Source organism: Vanacampus margaritifer, chromosome 8 (genome assembly GCF_051991255.1).
Source record: "Vanacampus margaritifer isolate UIUO_Vmar chromosome 8, RoL_Vmar_1.0, whole genome shotgun sequence".
NCBI classification, from domain to species: Eukaryota; Metazoa; Chordata; class Actinopteri; order Syngnathiformes; family Syngnathidae; genus Vanacampus; species Vanacampus margaritifer.
Genome location: NC_135439.1, coordinates 10,908,525 through 10,927,144, shown reverse-complemented (window position 1 = coordinate 10,927,144; position 18,620 = coordinate 10,908,525). Strand labels below are relative to the sequence as shown.

Sequence of the window (18,620 nt, the reverse complement as noted above, 5' to 3'; positions counted from 1 at the left end):
TGTCTGTGGTTGAAGTCAATGTGTTAGTATGGTGTCTTTAAAGTATCTCATGTCCGGTGAACTCCGGGTGGGCTATTTGCTGGGGGCTTTGTGGTACCGCCCTTCAAGATAGTATAAGAATGTTGTAAGTCCACTGTAATCTTGGCACTTGTGAGAGGCTGCAGCCATTGTCTGGAACTCACTTGTGCCCGGAATATTCTGTAGATATAAAAGCTTCAAAGTAACTGTTCATCGATCTCCAGCCTGCATTCGGATAACCAACATTCTCATTACCCGAAAGAAAACAAACACGCGGAGGAAAAGATCATTTTCTTCAACACCGCCCTGTGACTTCAACGGCTTGCACGGGCGTGAATCGGCTATCCAGTCATATGTTCAGATCAGTGGTCCAGACCCACTTTCCTATTCAAGAAAGTGGGTGTGGCTTGCCAGGCTATGTATAGTTAGCACAAAGTTGCTAACTTACAATACTGGCCATGAATTGTTTATTTTACCTTCTGCCTGCCATCTTATGGAAAAACATTGAATTGTTCTGCCTGTCACTATACGTCGCTGGCATAGAAAGACGCACAAAGATATATTACACGAATGAATATTAATCTTCAGGCTAATAAAGTGAAGCTTATGATCTCTTATGATACAGACTGTTTTCTGGTTGATGATCTAATGAAATAATTTTATAGTGTGTTGGCTCAATAAGAATGTGCAATATGTTGAGTTTACGCATGCATTTATGTCCCAGTGAACAGCTGTTCTCTGTCGCTCCATACAGTAAATACACTTATGCCTCACTCTTCGACCTTTCCGCAACAATGAATCCATATGAGGTTCCACACGTGATCCGAATTTTGATCTATTATTCCCTTTTAATCTCACGCCAAATTTCTCGAAACACTGCGCCCTATAATGGACTGCAAATAATTCTTTCAAAATCACAAAACTCGGTGTGACTCCCGTGTATATAAAACCTGGCTATATTGCAGCACATTCCTGCGCACTGAAGCGATAATCAGTGGTTTTGCATGTGCACGTGTATGTGTGTGTGTGTGTGTGTGTGCAATGAGAGGGAGTGTGTTGGTGTTGCAGCTTGAAGGAGAGCAGTAGTGATGGAGCCTGAAAGCCCTGCAGCGCAGCTGTTCTCCCAGTGCAACGTCAACTTCACTGCTGAGCTCAGAGCACACGCTCAGCCGTCATCACTGTGCGCGCACGCTCCTCTCCTCTGCCTCAATCTTCCTCCATATTTGTCGCCACCCCAAAAAAATCTAAATCTGTGTACAATGAACCCTCGGTGATGGTGGGATATGTTACAGACCCTCTGGCGAGAGGTGAAAATCCACGATTTAGAGAGAGAGAGAGACCATATAAAAAAAAAAAACATTTTTTTTGTTTAACCCCTCCCAAACATTTACAAATATAAACTTATTAAAACTCAATGTATTGTATTTAACACACAAAAAGTCAAGAGTAATTGACACCCTAATCCCAAAAAAGTTTATCATCCATATCATCAATTTTAAAAAATATTTTTCACCCCCAATCATCAATGATCGTCAATTTTGAACAGATTTATTTTTTTTTGCCAATTCCTAACTCCCACAAATAAGTGAGAGTCAATTATTAGTGTACATTTTTATAAAGAACAATACTGTAGAGTAGTATTTTCGTTTTTGAAAAACTACATTACAAAAGGTTTTATTGGTGTTTTTTGGGCAGCTGGAACTATGATGGAATGGATTAATGGCATTTTCATTCATTTTAGTGCAGAACACTGATTTGAGTTACGAGTGTTTTTGAGTTACGAGCATGGTGAGGGAGCAAATTGAACTCACATTTCACAAGTCACCACTGTATTTATATGCTTGTCAATCATTTGATCAACATAACATGTTGCAAAAACTAGGGCCCAACGGATTAATCGGCCATCTGATTTTATCATCCGATATTAGTTTTTTTAAAATCAGCAAAAATCGGCCGATTTAATTTAAAAAAATTTTACGTTTACAATAAAACTCATGACTTGCACATGTGCAATGCACAATATGTCTTCACCTTTTTAATGGACAGGAGAGCTGATAGAGACAGGAAGTTTTGCAGTCCTTTGTTTGCCTTTATAACAGAGAGAAACTCCTGAGAAACTGTTGTAAAGGCAAACACAGGACAAAGTATTGCAACACAGTTTGTTCTGACTTTAATCTATATCTTTATTGTTTTAAGCATTACGGGACCCAAAACAGAAGTTATTTTATTCATTATAGATCTTTTTTTTTAAAGAATCAGCCGATTAATCGGTTATCTGAATTTTATTCTACTAAATATCAGTCTAAAAAAAATGCATATCAGTCCAACCCCAGTGAAAACCAATCAAAAAATATTGCTATAAACTGCAGGTTTCCACGATGTAGTAGTGATGATTTCCGAAATAGAGAAGTAGATACTATACATTCCACACACACAAAAAATCTTCAATATTAAAGGACCGTCATACGTGGAATACTGTATAAGCAGTATCTTTTTTGTCTTAAAACACTTTTACTTTAAAATACCCCCCGCAGACCTCTTCACGCCTCCTTTCTCATGTGTGCCCCACCCCCCACCCCCCCCCCCCCCAACTAAGACCCCAATCATCCAATCCATCAGTGAATGGCTAAATGATAGAGAACTCTGGTGATTACCCCGTCCTATGGCCCCCATGCACTATCAAGAGGACCAAGCCTCTGAGTGACAGACAGCTCTCCGATTGAAGGGCAAGCGCTATGTCATCATGGTGACTACCGAGCGATTGAAGGGAAATGGAGTGATAAGAGCACGTGTAGTCGGCTCGGGCCTGAAGGTGTAACTGGCATTAAAGAATGCACATGCACTTGTGTGTGGGATTTTTTTCAGTTGGGGCTGGCAAGGCCTTCTCTGAGGCCTAAACAGTGTTTTAGAAGCACTGACCTACATTGACAAGCTGAATTCAAATATTTCTTCCATGAAACTATAATAATTTATTCCCAATAGTATTCTGTTCATTTCCTAGCATTTCTGTTGGCTATGTTTTTTTCTCTCTCTCTCTCTCAGCCTCTATGTAAGGGGTGGGCACACTCAATCCTCGAGGGCCAGAGTCCCGCAGGTTTTGGATGTTTCCCTTCTCCAACACAGCTGATATATGATCAGATCATCAGCAAGCTCTGCATAAGCCTGATAACGATCCTGTTGATTGGCATCAGCTCCGTCGGAGCAGGGAATCATCCAAAACCTGCAGGACTCTGGCCCTCGAGGACCGAGTTTGCCCACTCTATGTGGAGGTGTGAAGCCAGAAATTTTTGTAGCCATAGGCGCGGGGCCACCATAACGCTTACTTTTGAAATGTTTTTGTCATATTATTAGATTTAAAAAAATATGTATATGGACTGCTGCAGATGGCGTACATGGCAGAGTTGCAATGTGTTATATTGCAATTTTAGTATTGATGATTTGGCGGCCACCATTTGATTGATTATACACATAATATATGAGTGATTTGTATGTGCACATAAGCACGCGTAAGCACTTCTTTTTAAATGTTGGTATTCTATCATAGTTATATTAAGACATTGTTTCAAAAGTGGCTGCTCCGCTCTTTTAATGCCAGAGATTTAAAAATAGAAACGCTCAGGCTCCCCGAATGTACTTACCCTCCAGGAAGTGTGCAGCTGCAGGGCTCTACGATTGGCTACAAATAATCACGTGGCGTCACCTTCACTGGCTCCTATTGGCTGGCACCTGTGGGCCACTGTGAGGGAAAGCTTTTATGACAGCAGCCAGGAGCCCAGAGGAGTTGCTGGAAACTGGGAGAAGGACACGGTCGGTGGGAGCGAGGAGAGCAGTGGGCGTGCGGGGCTGGAGAGATGACATAGCTCCGGCGTCGAGCTCGGAGGTGGCAGCTTCATGATGCGACCTCTCTCTCTATGCTACAGCCAACCTGAACAATGATAACATGGCCGGAAAGGAGGAGAGGCAAATGAGCCAAGGCCAGGAGAGGGTTAGATAAAAGCACGTCACACATACTTTCAAATAACTCTTTCATTCATACTGCTATCCAAAAAATCCACCGTCTTACACTTAAATGAATACCTTCTGAAAACATTTGCTATTTAATCTACAGTATAGTTCTCAGATGACAACTTTGGTGGTAATATTCAAATCGTTAACTGTAAAAATAAAATAAAAATCTATTCATTGGGAGATAGCGCCACTTGGTGTTCAAAGTGTAGAACACATACAATGTCGTCGTAAGTCCTATCATTAATTGAGCACTCATTCAAACAGTATAAATACTGTAGTGAAATAATAATGATGATCTTCTGTCGTTCTACTAAAGAATTTACTTATCTGGCCCTTTTTAATTGACCACAAAGCTGATGTAATTGCATCCTCAACTCAACTTTATTTATAGAGCACTAAAAACAGCCATATAGCTATATGCAAAGTGCTGTACATAAAGTAATAATAAAAATGTGATTTAAGAAAGGTTTTAGAAATAGACAGAGGGTCTTACCTAATATTTAGCGGGTGGTGATTCCCAAGGGAGGGACAGGGCAACCAGCTCAGTGTCTTAGTGGTAGAGTTTCTACCCTGAGACTGGGAGGTTGTGGGTTCAGTCCCTATCCGGGTCATACCAAAGACTTTGAAAATGGGACCCATTCCCTCCCTGCTTGACACTCAGCATTGAGGGTTGGAATTGGGGGATTAGATCACTAAAGGGAACTGATCCCTCAGGGGATGGGTCGAATGCGGAGAAAGAAATTCACCTCACTTAGGTGCGTGTGACAATTAGTGGTACGGAAAAGCTCGATACCCCTCTGAGCCTCCACAGTCTTTCTCCAGTAGTGTCAACGCCGCTGGCCTGCGAGGAGCTCAGAAAGTTAATGGGCAAAACCATTTAAAAATGAATAAAAATAATCTTAAAATGAGCAGGGAGCTAGTGAAGTTAGGCCAGAATTGAACTGAATTGTTATCTGATCAGTTAGGATGCCTAAAATAATAATTTAATGACAGCACCAATGTTCCAGTCCAATTTAAAATGACGGTCCAATTTAAAACCTTCAATTTAAAGTTAAAATTTGGTCCATATTGCATTCCTTCTTGTCTGTACAGTAGATGCAAAAGCTGAGCTCCTGTGCACAATCAAGGTTTATCCTCTTGATGGCAGGCCAGCACAGTTAATCTAGTGTGGATGTCCATTACATGCAAAGATTGCACGACATCCATGCATCAGCGCTCTTGCACACATGGCTAGGGATTAGAATTTGGGTTAAGCATTTGTAGTCGTCTCTCACGTGACAAAAGACAAAGCCGTTGTAGCTGTTGCAAATTGTGATTGCGTGGTTGGATTGAGTTCCATCAGAAACGCATTTAAAATATTCAAATAAATTTGAGGATGGTCACATGTTTCATAACTGTTTGTACGCTCCAGTTAATAGATGTCTTCTCATGGTCCTTAAGGTGTGGCTGCAAGGAACATCTGAGGAGAGAACACCGTGTTCTCGTCAGTTCAGGGTGTCGTCAGCATCACTGAGCATCATCATGTTGGGTGAAGGAGAAAACAAGGGTGAGAAGGAGAGAAACTATTTGAAGCCTATTTCACATTTTTGTTCCGTTTTATTCTAAAATGTGTACTGTTGAGTAGATCACTCAGTAAACTAAAAGCAGCATTTAGACGGGATTAAATAACAAAAGACGATAAACCACTCCATTTGAAATATGCGTTTTGACAGAAAAGCCAAAGTGAATTAGGATCAAAATGTTCAACCCCTCCTCCTCCCCGCTTATATGCACATACACACGCACTGCAGTGACACACCTCTGTCACCCTTTTCCTTCCCATCCAATGAAATAAGTGCAATGCAATTTTAGCAGCGTACGTCACTCTGTTGCCCCTCCTTTGCGCCTAATGATGCGTGCGTGTCCGTGTGTGTGATTTTTGCTAGTGTGTACGTAGTGTGTTCTTGCACATCTTCGCGTCTGCATACCTGATAGGATCAATCCAGATACTCTCTTTCATTGTCTTTCTGTCGATCCCTAACGCCATCTCTTGCACACTTTCAGGTTCGGTCACCCTCGCCCGTCCTCACACTTTTACACGTTTACAAACAAAGGATTGTTGGAGCTCGACATCTTGCCTTCATGGAGGATTACCACAAACCTGACCAACAGACAGTGCAGGCGTTGAGGAACATCGCCAATCGCCTCAGGATCAACTCCATCAAGGCGACGACCGCAGCAGGCACAGGGTGAGCCGACTGTCACAAATGAACGTATAAACTTACTATACAAGCACAATGTTAATATATCTTTGCAAACTTTATACTTCTTACTACTTCTCCACAGGCAAGATTTATTTTCATGTATGTCTATGCATGTTGTACGCGCCAAGGCATATTTGAAGTGACGGGCCTGTAAAAGACCATGTCCTGCCTTTGTTCTGCTCCTCTGACATTTTTCAATCTCAAATGTTGTCTCATTTGCTGTCGTAGGGAGAAAAAAAAATACACAGCATAGCATTTGCATTTTTTATGCTATTAAATAAATTATGATTGCTTTTTTTTATGAATACAAAGCATTACTGACAAAATATGCTGAGAGAACTTTTGAGAATAAACACACAAGAATATTATTGTGTTTCATGTATTAGGCCTCACTTGTGATTTTTTTTTTTAGTGTTTCGTTATTTTTAGTGACTTTTTCAGTGAAATTAAGAAAACATTTAATCTTTTATTTAATAATTCACTCCAAAAAAAATTGCATTTGACATGACAGGAATTAAATTATAGAATTGGATGAAATAAATATCTTGACCTTTTAATTGCAAAGGACAAAGGGCAGCACCAAACGAAAAGAAATTCAACAAAGCTTATTTTACCTGACCATAAATTGCCTACCTGCTATCTACAGTTTGTACATATCCTCTATCAAGTTATTACACTAGCAATAAAATACTCAAAAGTAGATTTTTTAATATTTTTTACTGTGAATAGACATACATTATGCATGACAATAGTATGCCAGACATACGGTGTAGTACACCCCTCAAGACGCCATAAGGCTTGATGGTGGTCTTTGTGTCCATACAGCAGTTATATATTGTATTTGAATTCTAGTTTTACCCTTTATTTATTTTTATTTATTCCACATACTAGGTCCCTCAATGAATAATTAATAATAGACCTACACTGTGAAATCAAGTTTTTTTGCTTTTTTAAGAAAAAAATCATTCATATTAAATACATATGAACAGGCCCTGTAGTTACAGTGAAGCTCTTCAACTAGTTGATATACTAATTAATCTAGTATCACATTTTCTTGTTTTCATGGTAACCTGATGAATTTCTTGTGTGAGCATCTTTGCGACATCGCGTGCTTGCGCATTTGTGACATCTGGATAAAAGCACCCTCTCCCCCCCTCCTTCCTCCCCCAGACACCCTACATCATGCTGCAGTGTGTCAGAAATCATGTCTGTGCTTTTCTTCCACACCATGAAGTACCGCCCTGAGGACCCACGAAACTTTCACAGCGATCGCTTCCTTATGTCCAAGGTGCACTGCGAACCCGTCGTCTGTGCTATGGGGGGAAACGTATATTTAAAAATAAGATACAGTGCTGATTTCCTTATTTTCTCTTTGCTAGGCTCAATCTGCACCAGCCTTGTACTCCATGTGGGTTGAGACAGGCTTCCTAAAGGAGAGCGAGTTTCTCAGTATATGCCAGGTTGACTCTTCACTGGAGGGCCACCTCATCCCTGTAAGGAAAAAACACATGCTCAGTGTATATAATGTCTACATCCCTGTTCAAATGAAGGTTATAAATGCATTTACCGGTATACTTTTTTAATTATTGTTTAATATTTATTATTATTATTATTATTATTATTATATTTTTTTATATTATATTACTATTTATATATTTTTAATGTTATATGTTTTACATTTATAGTTATAAATATATAAATATTAACAGAAGTTTTTCCTAACATCCATGGGACCTAGAACCTGTATGACTTAATTTCACAAAAATAAATAAATAATAGTAATAATTATGACGGGAACGGGAAGTAAAATTAAATTAAAATAATGTGGTTGCACATGGTTGCACACCCTCTCATAACCGAGACGTGGCAGTGTTCAGAATTAATCAATCATATTAAAATTTATGTTAGTCAGCAGACACCTTCTACTATTAAAGTACCTCTTATTAACTACAAATAAAGCTCAGATGTTCTAGTAGGCTTTTCCTGACATGTACATTTTGCGCTAAAACTGCTATTTGGAACTGTTCATATTGGTAATTTCATCCTCCTTGCCTATGGCCCTAGTTCCATCTAAAAATAATAATAATAAAAACAGCCCTATGACGCCACCACCATGCTCCACTGTAGGTATGGTGTTCTTTTGTTGATGAGCAGTGTTGTCTTTGTGCCAAACATCCTGATTTCATTGGTTTGTAACAACATTTCCCAAACACATGTGGCAAAATGTGTTATGGTCTAATGAAACCACTATTAGCACAAAACTGTCAGGATTCTGCTAGAAAGCAAAAAAAATAAAAAATAAATGCCAGGGAAAGCCTACTAAAACAGCTGAAATGTATTTGCCGTTAACCTGAGGCACTTTAAATTTAGCAGGTTTCTGAATGTGATTACTTAATTTACAACGCACCAGCATCACAGTTATCAGAGGGTGTGCACACTTATGCAACCACATTGTTCCAGTTGTTTAGTTTTACTTCTCTCTTGAAAAGATGAAAACAAATTTAATTGAGTTGATAGGAGTTTTTGTCATGGATATGGTCTCATTTTTTTTCTATCATAATAAGCTGGCATGAACAGGGGTGTGTAGACCTTTTCTGTCCGCTGTATTTATGTGAGGTTCCATTTCAGAAGCAACAATTTGTGAACGTAACCACTGGCTATCTGGGACAGGGACTTGGTGTGGCCTGTGGAATGGCGTACACTGGGAAATACTTTGACAAAGCCAGGTAATTGTTCCCAAGCGCAAAAGGTCCAAATCTACGCATTCAGATTTTTTAAGGAGTGCACACACTAGTTAATTGCTTTAATGAGGTCTATATTGGAGCTTCGTAGGAGCAATTTTAGGATTGTCCACACAGTGGAAGTGCGCTGCGGCTACATGCTCTGCTCTCCTGATTTTTCTGCTCTAATAATCACAGGCCCAGCAGTCGTCGTATCTCACGTCTTTTCCTAGCAGATTTCCTCTAGGAAAAAAAATCCAGAATTGTGCTTTCAACCGTGGATTTATACACAGTTGATTGTTCAAATTTATTGTTGTAATTCCAAGTCAATTCTCTTTTTTTTTGGGAAACTGCAAGCAAAAATAGATGTCCAAAGAAAGACAATCATGCATTGGAGAAAATGGAAAGCAAGTTGGAAGTGCAGGTGTGAAATTCCACAGCCACACCTTCAGAAGCCTCAGGAAGCTTCTCTCGTGCCATGCTTAGCAAGCGTGCTGTCAAATCAGAAATCAACCTAACTGGAAAAGTGTCAGATAGCATTTTCATGCTTGGCGCACACAAGCGCATACACACTAATGGCACAACTCTTCTCCGCTGCAGCTACCGTGTTTACTGTCTGTTGGGGGATGGCGAAATGTCAGAGGGCTCCGTATGGGAAGCCATGTCGTTCGCTTCTTACTACCAGCTGGACAACCTAGTGGCCATCATGGAAATCAACCGCCTGAGCCAAAGTGACTCTGCGCCTCTGCAGCATCATGCAGAGAAATACCAGAGACGCTGTGAAGCTTTCGGGTAATTCCCTACATGCCTGATTAACCAAGCGTTAGATGCGTTGTGAAGTATATCGCTGGCAAAACCTCGCAAGTCACCATTTGGAAAATTTGATTTAAAAAAAAGAAAAGAAAAGAAATCTATACTTGGTCAGTCCACACATGTAGATGTCATTTTTACAAATGATCGACCAATCTAAGGTTTTGAAAATGGCTTGCTCTCTTTGATGATGCTATGTTACTAATTGAACAAACATGACGTTTTTTGGCTCTCCTAAAAAGTGATGATTTTGGAGGTATAAGGTTTTGGCCTGACGCCATCGATGTCATGTCAATGCAATTTAAAGAATATATATTTTTTTTTTAGCCTAAGCCAGTTATATTGTACCTAACTCTTTGACTGCCAAAAACGTTAAATAACGTTTAGTAAAATCCTATGGAGGAGTGCCAAAGACGTTAAAAGACGTTTTTTTCAAAACAGAGGTGAAACTAACCATTTTCTATTGTTGATTACTGAAAAACGGAATAAGGTAGAAACAAACTTTTTTCTTCTGATGAAAGATGAGAGTCCAATCTTTCATTTGGTAGTATGTGTGTTTCAATAGTCCAAACACATCATTTTCTGTGGACCTTGAAAGATCAGTCAAAAATGCTTAAATGGCATCCAGGCCATCCCTTTTCTGAAAACGTCTGGCAGTCAAAGAGCTAAAGAACAATAATCAGTAAGTTCACTTTCACACCTCACTATTTGGCAGTAGATCTACAGTATGTGATTACTCCAAGGCATTTTATTTCTTTTTTTCCTTCAATTTCTAATGTTAACAAAAAATCTAGAGAAATCTATGACATGGGTTAGGTTTACATATTTAAGTAAAAAAAATAAATAGTATAACTATGTTCATTTAATAAAAAGTAAAAAAAAAAAACAACAACAACAATCATTAGACTGCAAACATAATAAATACCTTTATTGATGATTTCATTTTACATTCCAAATGTGTGATACCATTTGGGGTTGCGGCTTCAGCCTAACTTACCGGTAGATTAAATACTGCGGTTTCCACATCAACATTTAGGCCAGAACTGTCTTATATAGCTTACAATATGTGCATTAGTTGATGAAACCTACTCGGATGGCATGCTAAACAGTCCATTTGTGATCGATTCGACACCCTGAGAATGCAACGACCTTGATGAATTATAATATTTCACAGGCTTGTCTGTTGGTTAGCAGCATCAAGCAAAAATTATTTAAACGCGTTACAGAAAAGATTGTTATGGGATGGGGTATGAGCCAAATATTACCGCATTATTTAAATTAAAAGTAAATAAGCTATGTATTTAAAAAAAAATAGTTTTCAAGAAAAATAATGCATGAGTCTTTTAGTGGCGGATCAAAATTATGATTATTTGTCCCTGGCAAATGTTAGTATGTTTTGGATAACCAAATTCTTCTTTTGAAGTGCTATTTGTGTGTGTAATGTGTATACAGCTGGCATGCCATCATTGTGGATGGACACAGTGTGGAGGAACTGTGCAAGGCTCTGAGCCAGCCACGCCATCAGCCCACCGCTATCATTGCCAAAACCACCAAGGGCAAAGGCATTCCAGGTATTTATCAGTCAATGAAAAGATCAAATAATGCTGTGTGTAACATCTAACGCGATGATGTATGGTTAATGGCTTTTTAAGCTGCGGAAGATAAGATGGGCTGGCACTCCAAAACTCTGCCGAAAGACATGGCCGAGATGGTCATGAAGGATCTGCAGAGTCGGATTATGAGCACCAGCAAGCACCTGTACCCCCCTACTCCCGTAGAAGACTCACCTCCAGTGAGCCTGAGGAACATCCGTATGGCCAGCGCACCCACTTACAAGCCTGGAGAAAAGGTTGCTCACCCGTGGATAGCATTTCACGCATCTCCGGTCACCACAGAGGCAGACGTGTGTAATATCGCCATTTTCTGTCACAGATTGCCACGCGCAAGGCCTATGGGATGGCGATCACCAAGTTGGCCCGCTACAACGAACGCGTCGTGGCTCTTGATGGAGACACAAACAACCTCACCTACTCGGAGATCTTCAAGAATGAGCATCCCAATCGCTTTGTGGAGTGCTACATTGCACAGCAGAATATGGTAGGATGTCTCAGGAACTTCCACCGCTAAGATGCTTGGTTGTCAGAAACCAAGACACAGATTCTTGTTTTTAATTAATTTTTGGTTGTCACTGAAATGGTCGTAAACTTTCATTGTATTTTGTTGTGCGTGTTTCATTATTGTTATTTATTATGGACTGTCTGGTCTACTGGCTTGGAGAAATAATTCGATTCTATTGCCTCCTAGTGAAGAACCACTTACGTTAACTGAGTTCTCTTTTGTTACTCTTTTGTGTGTGAATCATCTCTGATTATAGATTTGACAGCTGGTCATATGTGGTTATAAATTATATATGAGTTGCCAGCCCAGCCCATTATGTAAGGATAGGTAAAGACATGACCCATTTGCTTTATTATGGCCACCGGTGATGAGACACTGTTATTATGAGCTTATTAATATTATGATGAGATTGATCATTTAGGAAGAACAGCAATTTAAATGTCGGCGCTGTTGTGTCTCTTAACTGCAGATGACTCCAATCTAGGTCAGGCATTTGTATGATGGTAAGCAGTCACGGCAAGTGAAATATTAATTAGTGGGGAGGGTGCAGCCATTTGGCTTGTGGGAAGTCAAAAGTTGAAGGGCAGATCCAGTAAGGATACGGATAGTAACCATTCAATTATCACTAATAAAAATTTGTATCTGATAAAAACTCTAATCTAATCATTTTTATCCCTCCTTTCTCATGTTTTTTTTTTTTTTAAATAGCTCGAGGCGCTAATTTGCTTGTGGCTAAGACAAATTCCTTGTGTGTTTTTACATACTTGGCCAATAACGCTGAATTTGATTTAATGAAACTTAATTACATTTTTGGGTTATCATCACTGATTGGCTAATCACACGGTTCTTCTGCCTTGCAGTGACTGCAGTGTCCGTTATTAAGGTGCCGTTTGTAAATGTGGTTCATGTTGAGAAAATATTTCGTCATGTTTGGGGAAAAAAAACATATTTATATACATATTTACATATTTGCAGTATTTTTGAGTGAAACTAACTATTTAGCTAATATGCAAATTCAAATTGTTCATGACCAGAAATGTCACAATAATAAATATGATATCAACTGTTTCAATACTATTAACCATTAAATAAGTCAAACTATCACTTTTTTTTACTATATCCAATAAAAACAAGGTAAACCTAACTTGGTTCTGGGGCTGGAATGGATCAATTATATTTCCATTCATTTTAATGTGAGAAATTTCTTCAGTTCGTGAGCCACGTTTCCGTTGTACTTGCCTCTAAGTTACATATCCTATCTTGTTGTATAGGTGCTAAGAAATGTAAATGCTCCTTTTCCAGGTCAGTGTTGCCATGGGATGTACCGCCCGTGAAAGGAACGTTGTGTTTGCCAGCACCCTGGCATCCTTTTTCACACGCGCCTACGACCAGCTCCGCATGGCGGCCATATTAGAGAGCAACGTCAATCTATGTGGCTCCCACTGCGGCCTGTCCACTGGTTAGTCACAACTACCAACCTCAAAGAAAATAACCCTCATGAACATTTATTTCCTTCACACTGAGCACCCCCGCTCCTGTTGTTTTTTTGTGTGCGTGAGTACAGTTCTTGTAGTTTTCTCCTTTGTCCTCTAACCCTGTCTTTTCCTCACCAATGCCCCACTAGTCCTCACTCCTCCCCTTTTCCTTCCTTCCTGTCTGCCCTGGAAGCCGTCTGCAAGGAACCATGTGTTCCTCTTTTAGCGCAGGTACACCTCATGCACGCCACGTCCAATATGCCTCCTGCATGCATCTTCTCACCTGCCCAGATTTTGACGCGTAAGGATCGTCTGCCATATTCAAACAATTATCACAGAGCGAAATGCGTGTATTACAGGAGAGGAGGGGCCCTCCTTGATGGGATTGGAGGACATGGCCATGTTCAGGGCACTCCCCAGGACAACCATCTTTTATCCTTGTGATGGAGTGTCTACAGAGAAGGCTGTGGAACTGGCTGCATCCACAAAAGTAAAACGAGCGTGAAAATTGTGTTTCGTGGAGGAAACATATTTATTTGTCTGTCCTTCTGTTATGCTTCCCAAAGGGTGTTTGCTATATCCGAACCAGCCGTCAAGACAATGCCATCATCTACAACAGCAATGAAGATTTCCATGTTGGACAGGCTAAGGTTGGAATTTCTCTACTGACACTGATGTGCCTGTTTTATGAGTTTACTGCAAAATAGTGCATGCATGCTCCCATTTTTCCAGGTTGTGTACCAGAACAAAGATGATCAGGTGACTGTGGTGGCTGCTGGGGTGACTCTGCATGAGGCTCTGGCAGCAGCTGAACATCTAAAGAAAGGTACTGTAAAACACTTGCAGTCAATAGGCGATTTTATTCAACTGAACATATTACCTGAGCTGCTTCTGATATGTTAAGCTTCTAATGTAGAGTGATCGAGTGGTTAGCATATCTGCCTCACGTTTCTAGAGGTTGGGATTCTGGACTTCCTGTATAGACTTTACATGTGATCCCCGTTCTCCACCATCCTCCCTGCTTGACATGATGTCACTATGCAGTCCAATGAAATGCGACATATTACTTATTTGATTTTAACGGGGAAGTCAAGTCAAAAAAATTCTTAACATTAAAATCCACCCGTTTTTCTCAAGAGGGCGGCCATTTTGCTAGTTGCTGTTGCCTGAAAATGACATCACAGTTGGTCACAGTTGGTAACGACCAATCATGGCTCACCTGTTTTCTGAGTTTGGTCATGTGACATTGGCAAGCTGAGCCTTGGTTGGTTGTTACCTGAGCAACTGTGATGTCATTTTGTGAATGTTACAGAATGTGATAAAATAGGCGCCCCCTGAGATGGATAAAAATGGGTGGATTTTGCTGCTTAATTCATATTATACAAATACAATATTAAATAGACTGCCTTCTTTTTTTTCTTTTTTTTCTTTTTTTCTTTTTTTTTATCTGCAATGGATGTTGTCCACAGAAACTTCTCAATATCTGAGATCAGCAAATTGTTAGCAATGCTAACGTTTATGCGTGAAAGGGGCTGAATAACTGAACTGATTTATTTATAATACTTAGAATTTGATATAAAAATGTTAGAAAATTACTTCTCTTGCATTCCTACATATTTGAAGACTGGTGTCAAGTATGCTAGTTCCAGTACTACAGTAATTTCTCAATTGAGCTTGAGTGGCCAGCATGATAGTGGTGCCTCAAAATACACACTGTCGCTGCTAAATTGAGGATATGGGATGTAGAATTCAAAATATACTTACATCACAGAGAAAATAATTACCGGGAGGCTTGCAGCCCTCTTGTTTGACTTTTACCTCCCACAGGCGTCGTTTTTCTGTTTTTTTTCGAGAAATAAAACATCGGCATGGAAATGAGGACACTAGGTAACAACATGATGTCCATAAATCACATGATGTGGTTTTAACCAATGACGGAGTAGTGCGGTCACATAAAAGAGACTTTCCTTTGTATGGCTTTGGTCCAGGAAATACCCAACCTCTAGCCCAAAGGCTATGAATAGGCTCCTGCTCACCAGTGACCTCAATGAGCATAAGAAGTATAAAAAATGGTTGTCAACCACAGTAATATAAATCATGTTAACTGAATAGCCTTCCAAAGACTGAGCATAGTTATGTAGATATTTTTCCCGAAGTAACTGACGTGTACGGTAACTTTATATGTGGCATCTGTAAGTCTAAGAACTTTGAAGCTAAATTAAAAAGATACAAATCCTGATTTTCTATCCTTGATGTTGCAGAGAGAATATATGTGAGGGTCATTGACCCGTTTACAATCAAACCTCTTGATGCCAAGACCATCATTGACCACACGCGTGCCACTAGGGGAAGAATCCTTACTGTGGAGGACCATTACTATGAAGGTAGGTAATGTTGCTTAGCTTTTGCATATTGCATGACAGCGACCAGGCTTTCAGCAAAAAGCATCTCGGCTTGGCTGCATCTGTGCTTTCGCGTTGGACCGCATCATCGTGTGTGTTGCGGTGGCACGTTCCCATTGGCTTGGAGAAAAAGGACACAATGCGGTGGAATTTGCTTATTGGCTGGCTGTAGTGCGCCCTCGTTGCAGGCAAGGTATAATGGAGCTTTTGCAAAATGTGGAAGTCAACTAGGCAGCGCGCTGTCACTTTGCCTTAGCTGAGCATGTGCCCTTTGGGTACTTTGTGACCTAGATAGCGTAGGCAGCCATGCCCTCTGTCCGCCAAGGCAGCGGGGATGGGTGATGGCGTAGACTTGACTGGACAATACATACCAGCTTTTCTATTCATTTTGCAGGCAAGCCAACTAGACCACACATAAACTGTATATTTTGTAATTAGTGTCGCTCGCCAGTTGAAAGCATACATTCGAAAATATGTTTTGGCTTTTCATTGTTGTTTTTCTTGACAAAACACAACATTTGGAGATACATTTGAAACATGAGTTATTTTTTCAGCTGAAATTAATATTATGGCTCCTCCATGTATTTTCAATAAAAGGAACTCAAAATGGGTATCTGCTTGATGTTTTACTGACGTAATATATCTTAGTGTTTTATTGATTGTGTGACAGTTATTACCCCAATAAAAATTGACCTGGTTTTGTTTCCGGGTTTTCTGACGGTTAAGTGTGGCAACGTTTTGTTTACCGAACCCATAACCACTTATTGAGCTAGATACAATATTGGTAAACTTCAGGGAATTGAGGCTATAGTTTTCAAAATACTATACTGGATCTCAGTTGGGCAGACTTGTGCTCAAAGACCACACTAGTTTTATTTTTTTTAAATGGACAGATGGATCATTCTTATCAGATAATTTATAGATGAGGTGTATAAAAAAATAAATGTGTGAAAATGTATATAAAATACTAACAAAATAATCATTCATTTTCAATTTTCAATTGTATTATTTATATTAAACTTTAAAAAAATATATACTAAATACTAAAAATATAGAAGTATTAATTGAAATTGTTTTTAAGTAACCATTTTAGGGAGAAAAAAAATCTAATTATTACTATTAATATTTCTACAAAATATTTATTTTAATAATAAAATAATTCATGCCATTCTTCAATTTTATATTTTGTGATATTAATTATACTGTACTGTAACCAAGTGTTTAATTAGAAAAAACTGTTGAACATATATTTAAATGTGTTTATTTTACAAATATTTTAAATTTATTCTTTACAATAACTCAATTAGCAAATTGTTTAATGAAAATGAACACATTAAGATTAAGATTCACTAATTCTCACATTACGTGTATATAAAAAATTGGGACAAAAAAAAAACTCAGCAAAATGACGATGATGATCTTTTCAACAGGACTCCTGATAATGTGGATGCCGGCCATATTTGGCCTGTGGGCTATACTTGGCTCCCCCTCTGCTCTAGAGTGACGACAACACTTTGTATGACATTTCTTTCATGTAAAATATATTTTTGTCTCACAGGTGGCCTGGGGGAGGCCGTATGCTCGGCAGTAGTAAACGAGACTGGCTTCAATCTGCATCGTCTGGCCGTGTCTCACGTACCGCATAGCGGAAAGCCGCAAGAGCTTCTCAAGATCTACGGCATCGACCGTGACGCCATCGCCCAGGCCGTACGCAAAATGCTCAGCTCCTCCACCAACGCCAAGTAAATCTCCGCCCCTGCCCAACCCTTTTTTTCTCACCAAATCTATCAACAGTCAAGTGAGTCACACGACACCCAGCTCTCTTTTTTTTCACTGTGAATCCCCGTGAGTGTTTAAAGTATTGTGATTTTGTGATTTTTCAAGGTAGAATGACACTTTTGGTCATTTTTATGCACCCATCACGCCACACACAAACACTAATACACACATACACACTCTACATATCCCATCTTGTCCAAATGTGGCCAACAACACACACTTTTTACATGTTCAACAGGAGTACATTGTGATGGTTCCATGTGTTTTTGCAATGCTTTTTTCAGTCACGTCATTAAGGTGGCAATGTTTTTATATATTATCCCAAATGTAGCTCTTGAAATCGGGTGGGTGGTTAGTATTAAAGTAGTTGTCATGACGACGGTGTCAGAAAGAAACAAGGTGAGTTGTGTTTAGAAGTTAGTGCAGAAAAAAAACAAAAACAAATGTAGATTGGTTAAAAGTAGCACATAAAACACAGATTAGACGACTCAAATGTTGAATTGCTTCTACTCAGCGTTGTTTTGTTGTTGATGTCACCTACCATTTGCACCACACGTCAGCCATACGATTGGACCGCACTGCCGCATCAACGGTAACGGCGTGGCCATTGACATTGTGTTTGTATACGAGGTGAGGGGCTCCTCCCATTCTAATGCAGAAGCTTGATTGTGACTGTGCGGGTAGCGTTAAGTCTTACTTGTGAACCTAAGAACTGTTACTTGAAGTTTTGTAAGTACCATTCTTTCATGTAATAAAGCCCTCTACATTTGAGTCATGGAGTTTGTATGTGTTTTACTTTTGTTACATCTGCCAAGGAGGTTATGGACTTTACAGGCATTTCCTGGTATGTTAACAGTAAAGTTTACTGTTATTTTAATAAAACCCCAGTTTACAACAAGAGGGTAAAACAGACATAGGCTAATTCAATTTACATGGTCTTATAAAGTAAAACTTGCAAACAGTTGAATTAAAGCAATTGAACTCTTGTTGATTGTTTCCCTTTCACCTTTTGATCCAAAGGCTTCTTCAATTAAATGTTTTTGTCAT

The 18,620-nt window shown here is 39.4% G+C and overlaps 1 protein-coding gene across 2 annotated transcripts; it reads left to right on the top strand.

The window, feature by feature from the left end:
* The first annotated feature begins 3,796 nt into the window (after positions 1-3,796).
* Positions 3,797-18,344, top strand: tkta (transketolase a). Of its 2 annotated transcripts, XM_077572917.1 has the most exons (16): positions 3,797-4,003; positions 5,467-5,572; positions 6,070-6,254; positions 7,440-7,557; positions 7,649-7,762; positions 8,898-8,995; positions 9,590-9,781; positions 11,252-11,370; positions 11,452-11,648; positions 11,732-11,896; positions 13,220-13,376; positions 13,752-13,882; positions 13,959-14,042; positions 14,125-14,218; positions 15,654-15,776; positions 17,353-18,344. In XM_077572917.1, the coding sequence occupies exons 3-16, from the start codon at positions 6,148-6,150 to the stop codon at positions 17,538-17,540; spliced, it is 1,887 nt and encodes a 628-aa protein (XP_077429043.1). In that variant the 5' UTR covers positions 3,797-4,003; positions 5,467-5,572; positions 6,070-6,147; the 3' UTR covers positions 17,541-18,344. The 2 variants fall into 2 exon arrangements, with proteins under 2 accessions (XP_077429043.1, XP_077429042.1); XM_077572916.1 differs by lacking the exons at positions 3,797-4,003; positions 5,467-5,572 and having other exon boundaries at positions 5,915-6,254.
* Positions 18,345-18,620: the final 276 nt, after the last annotated feature.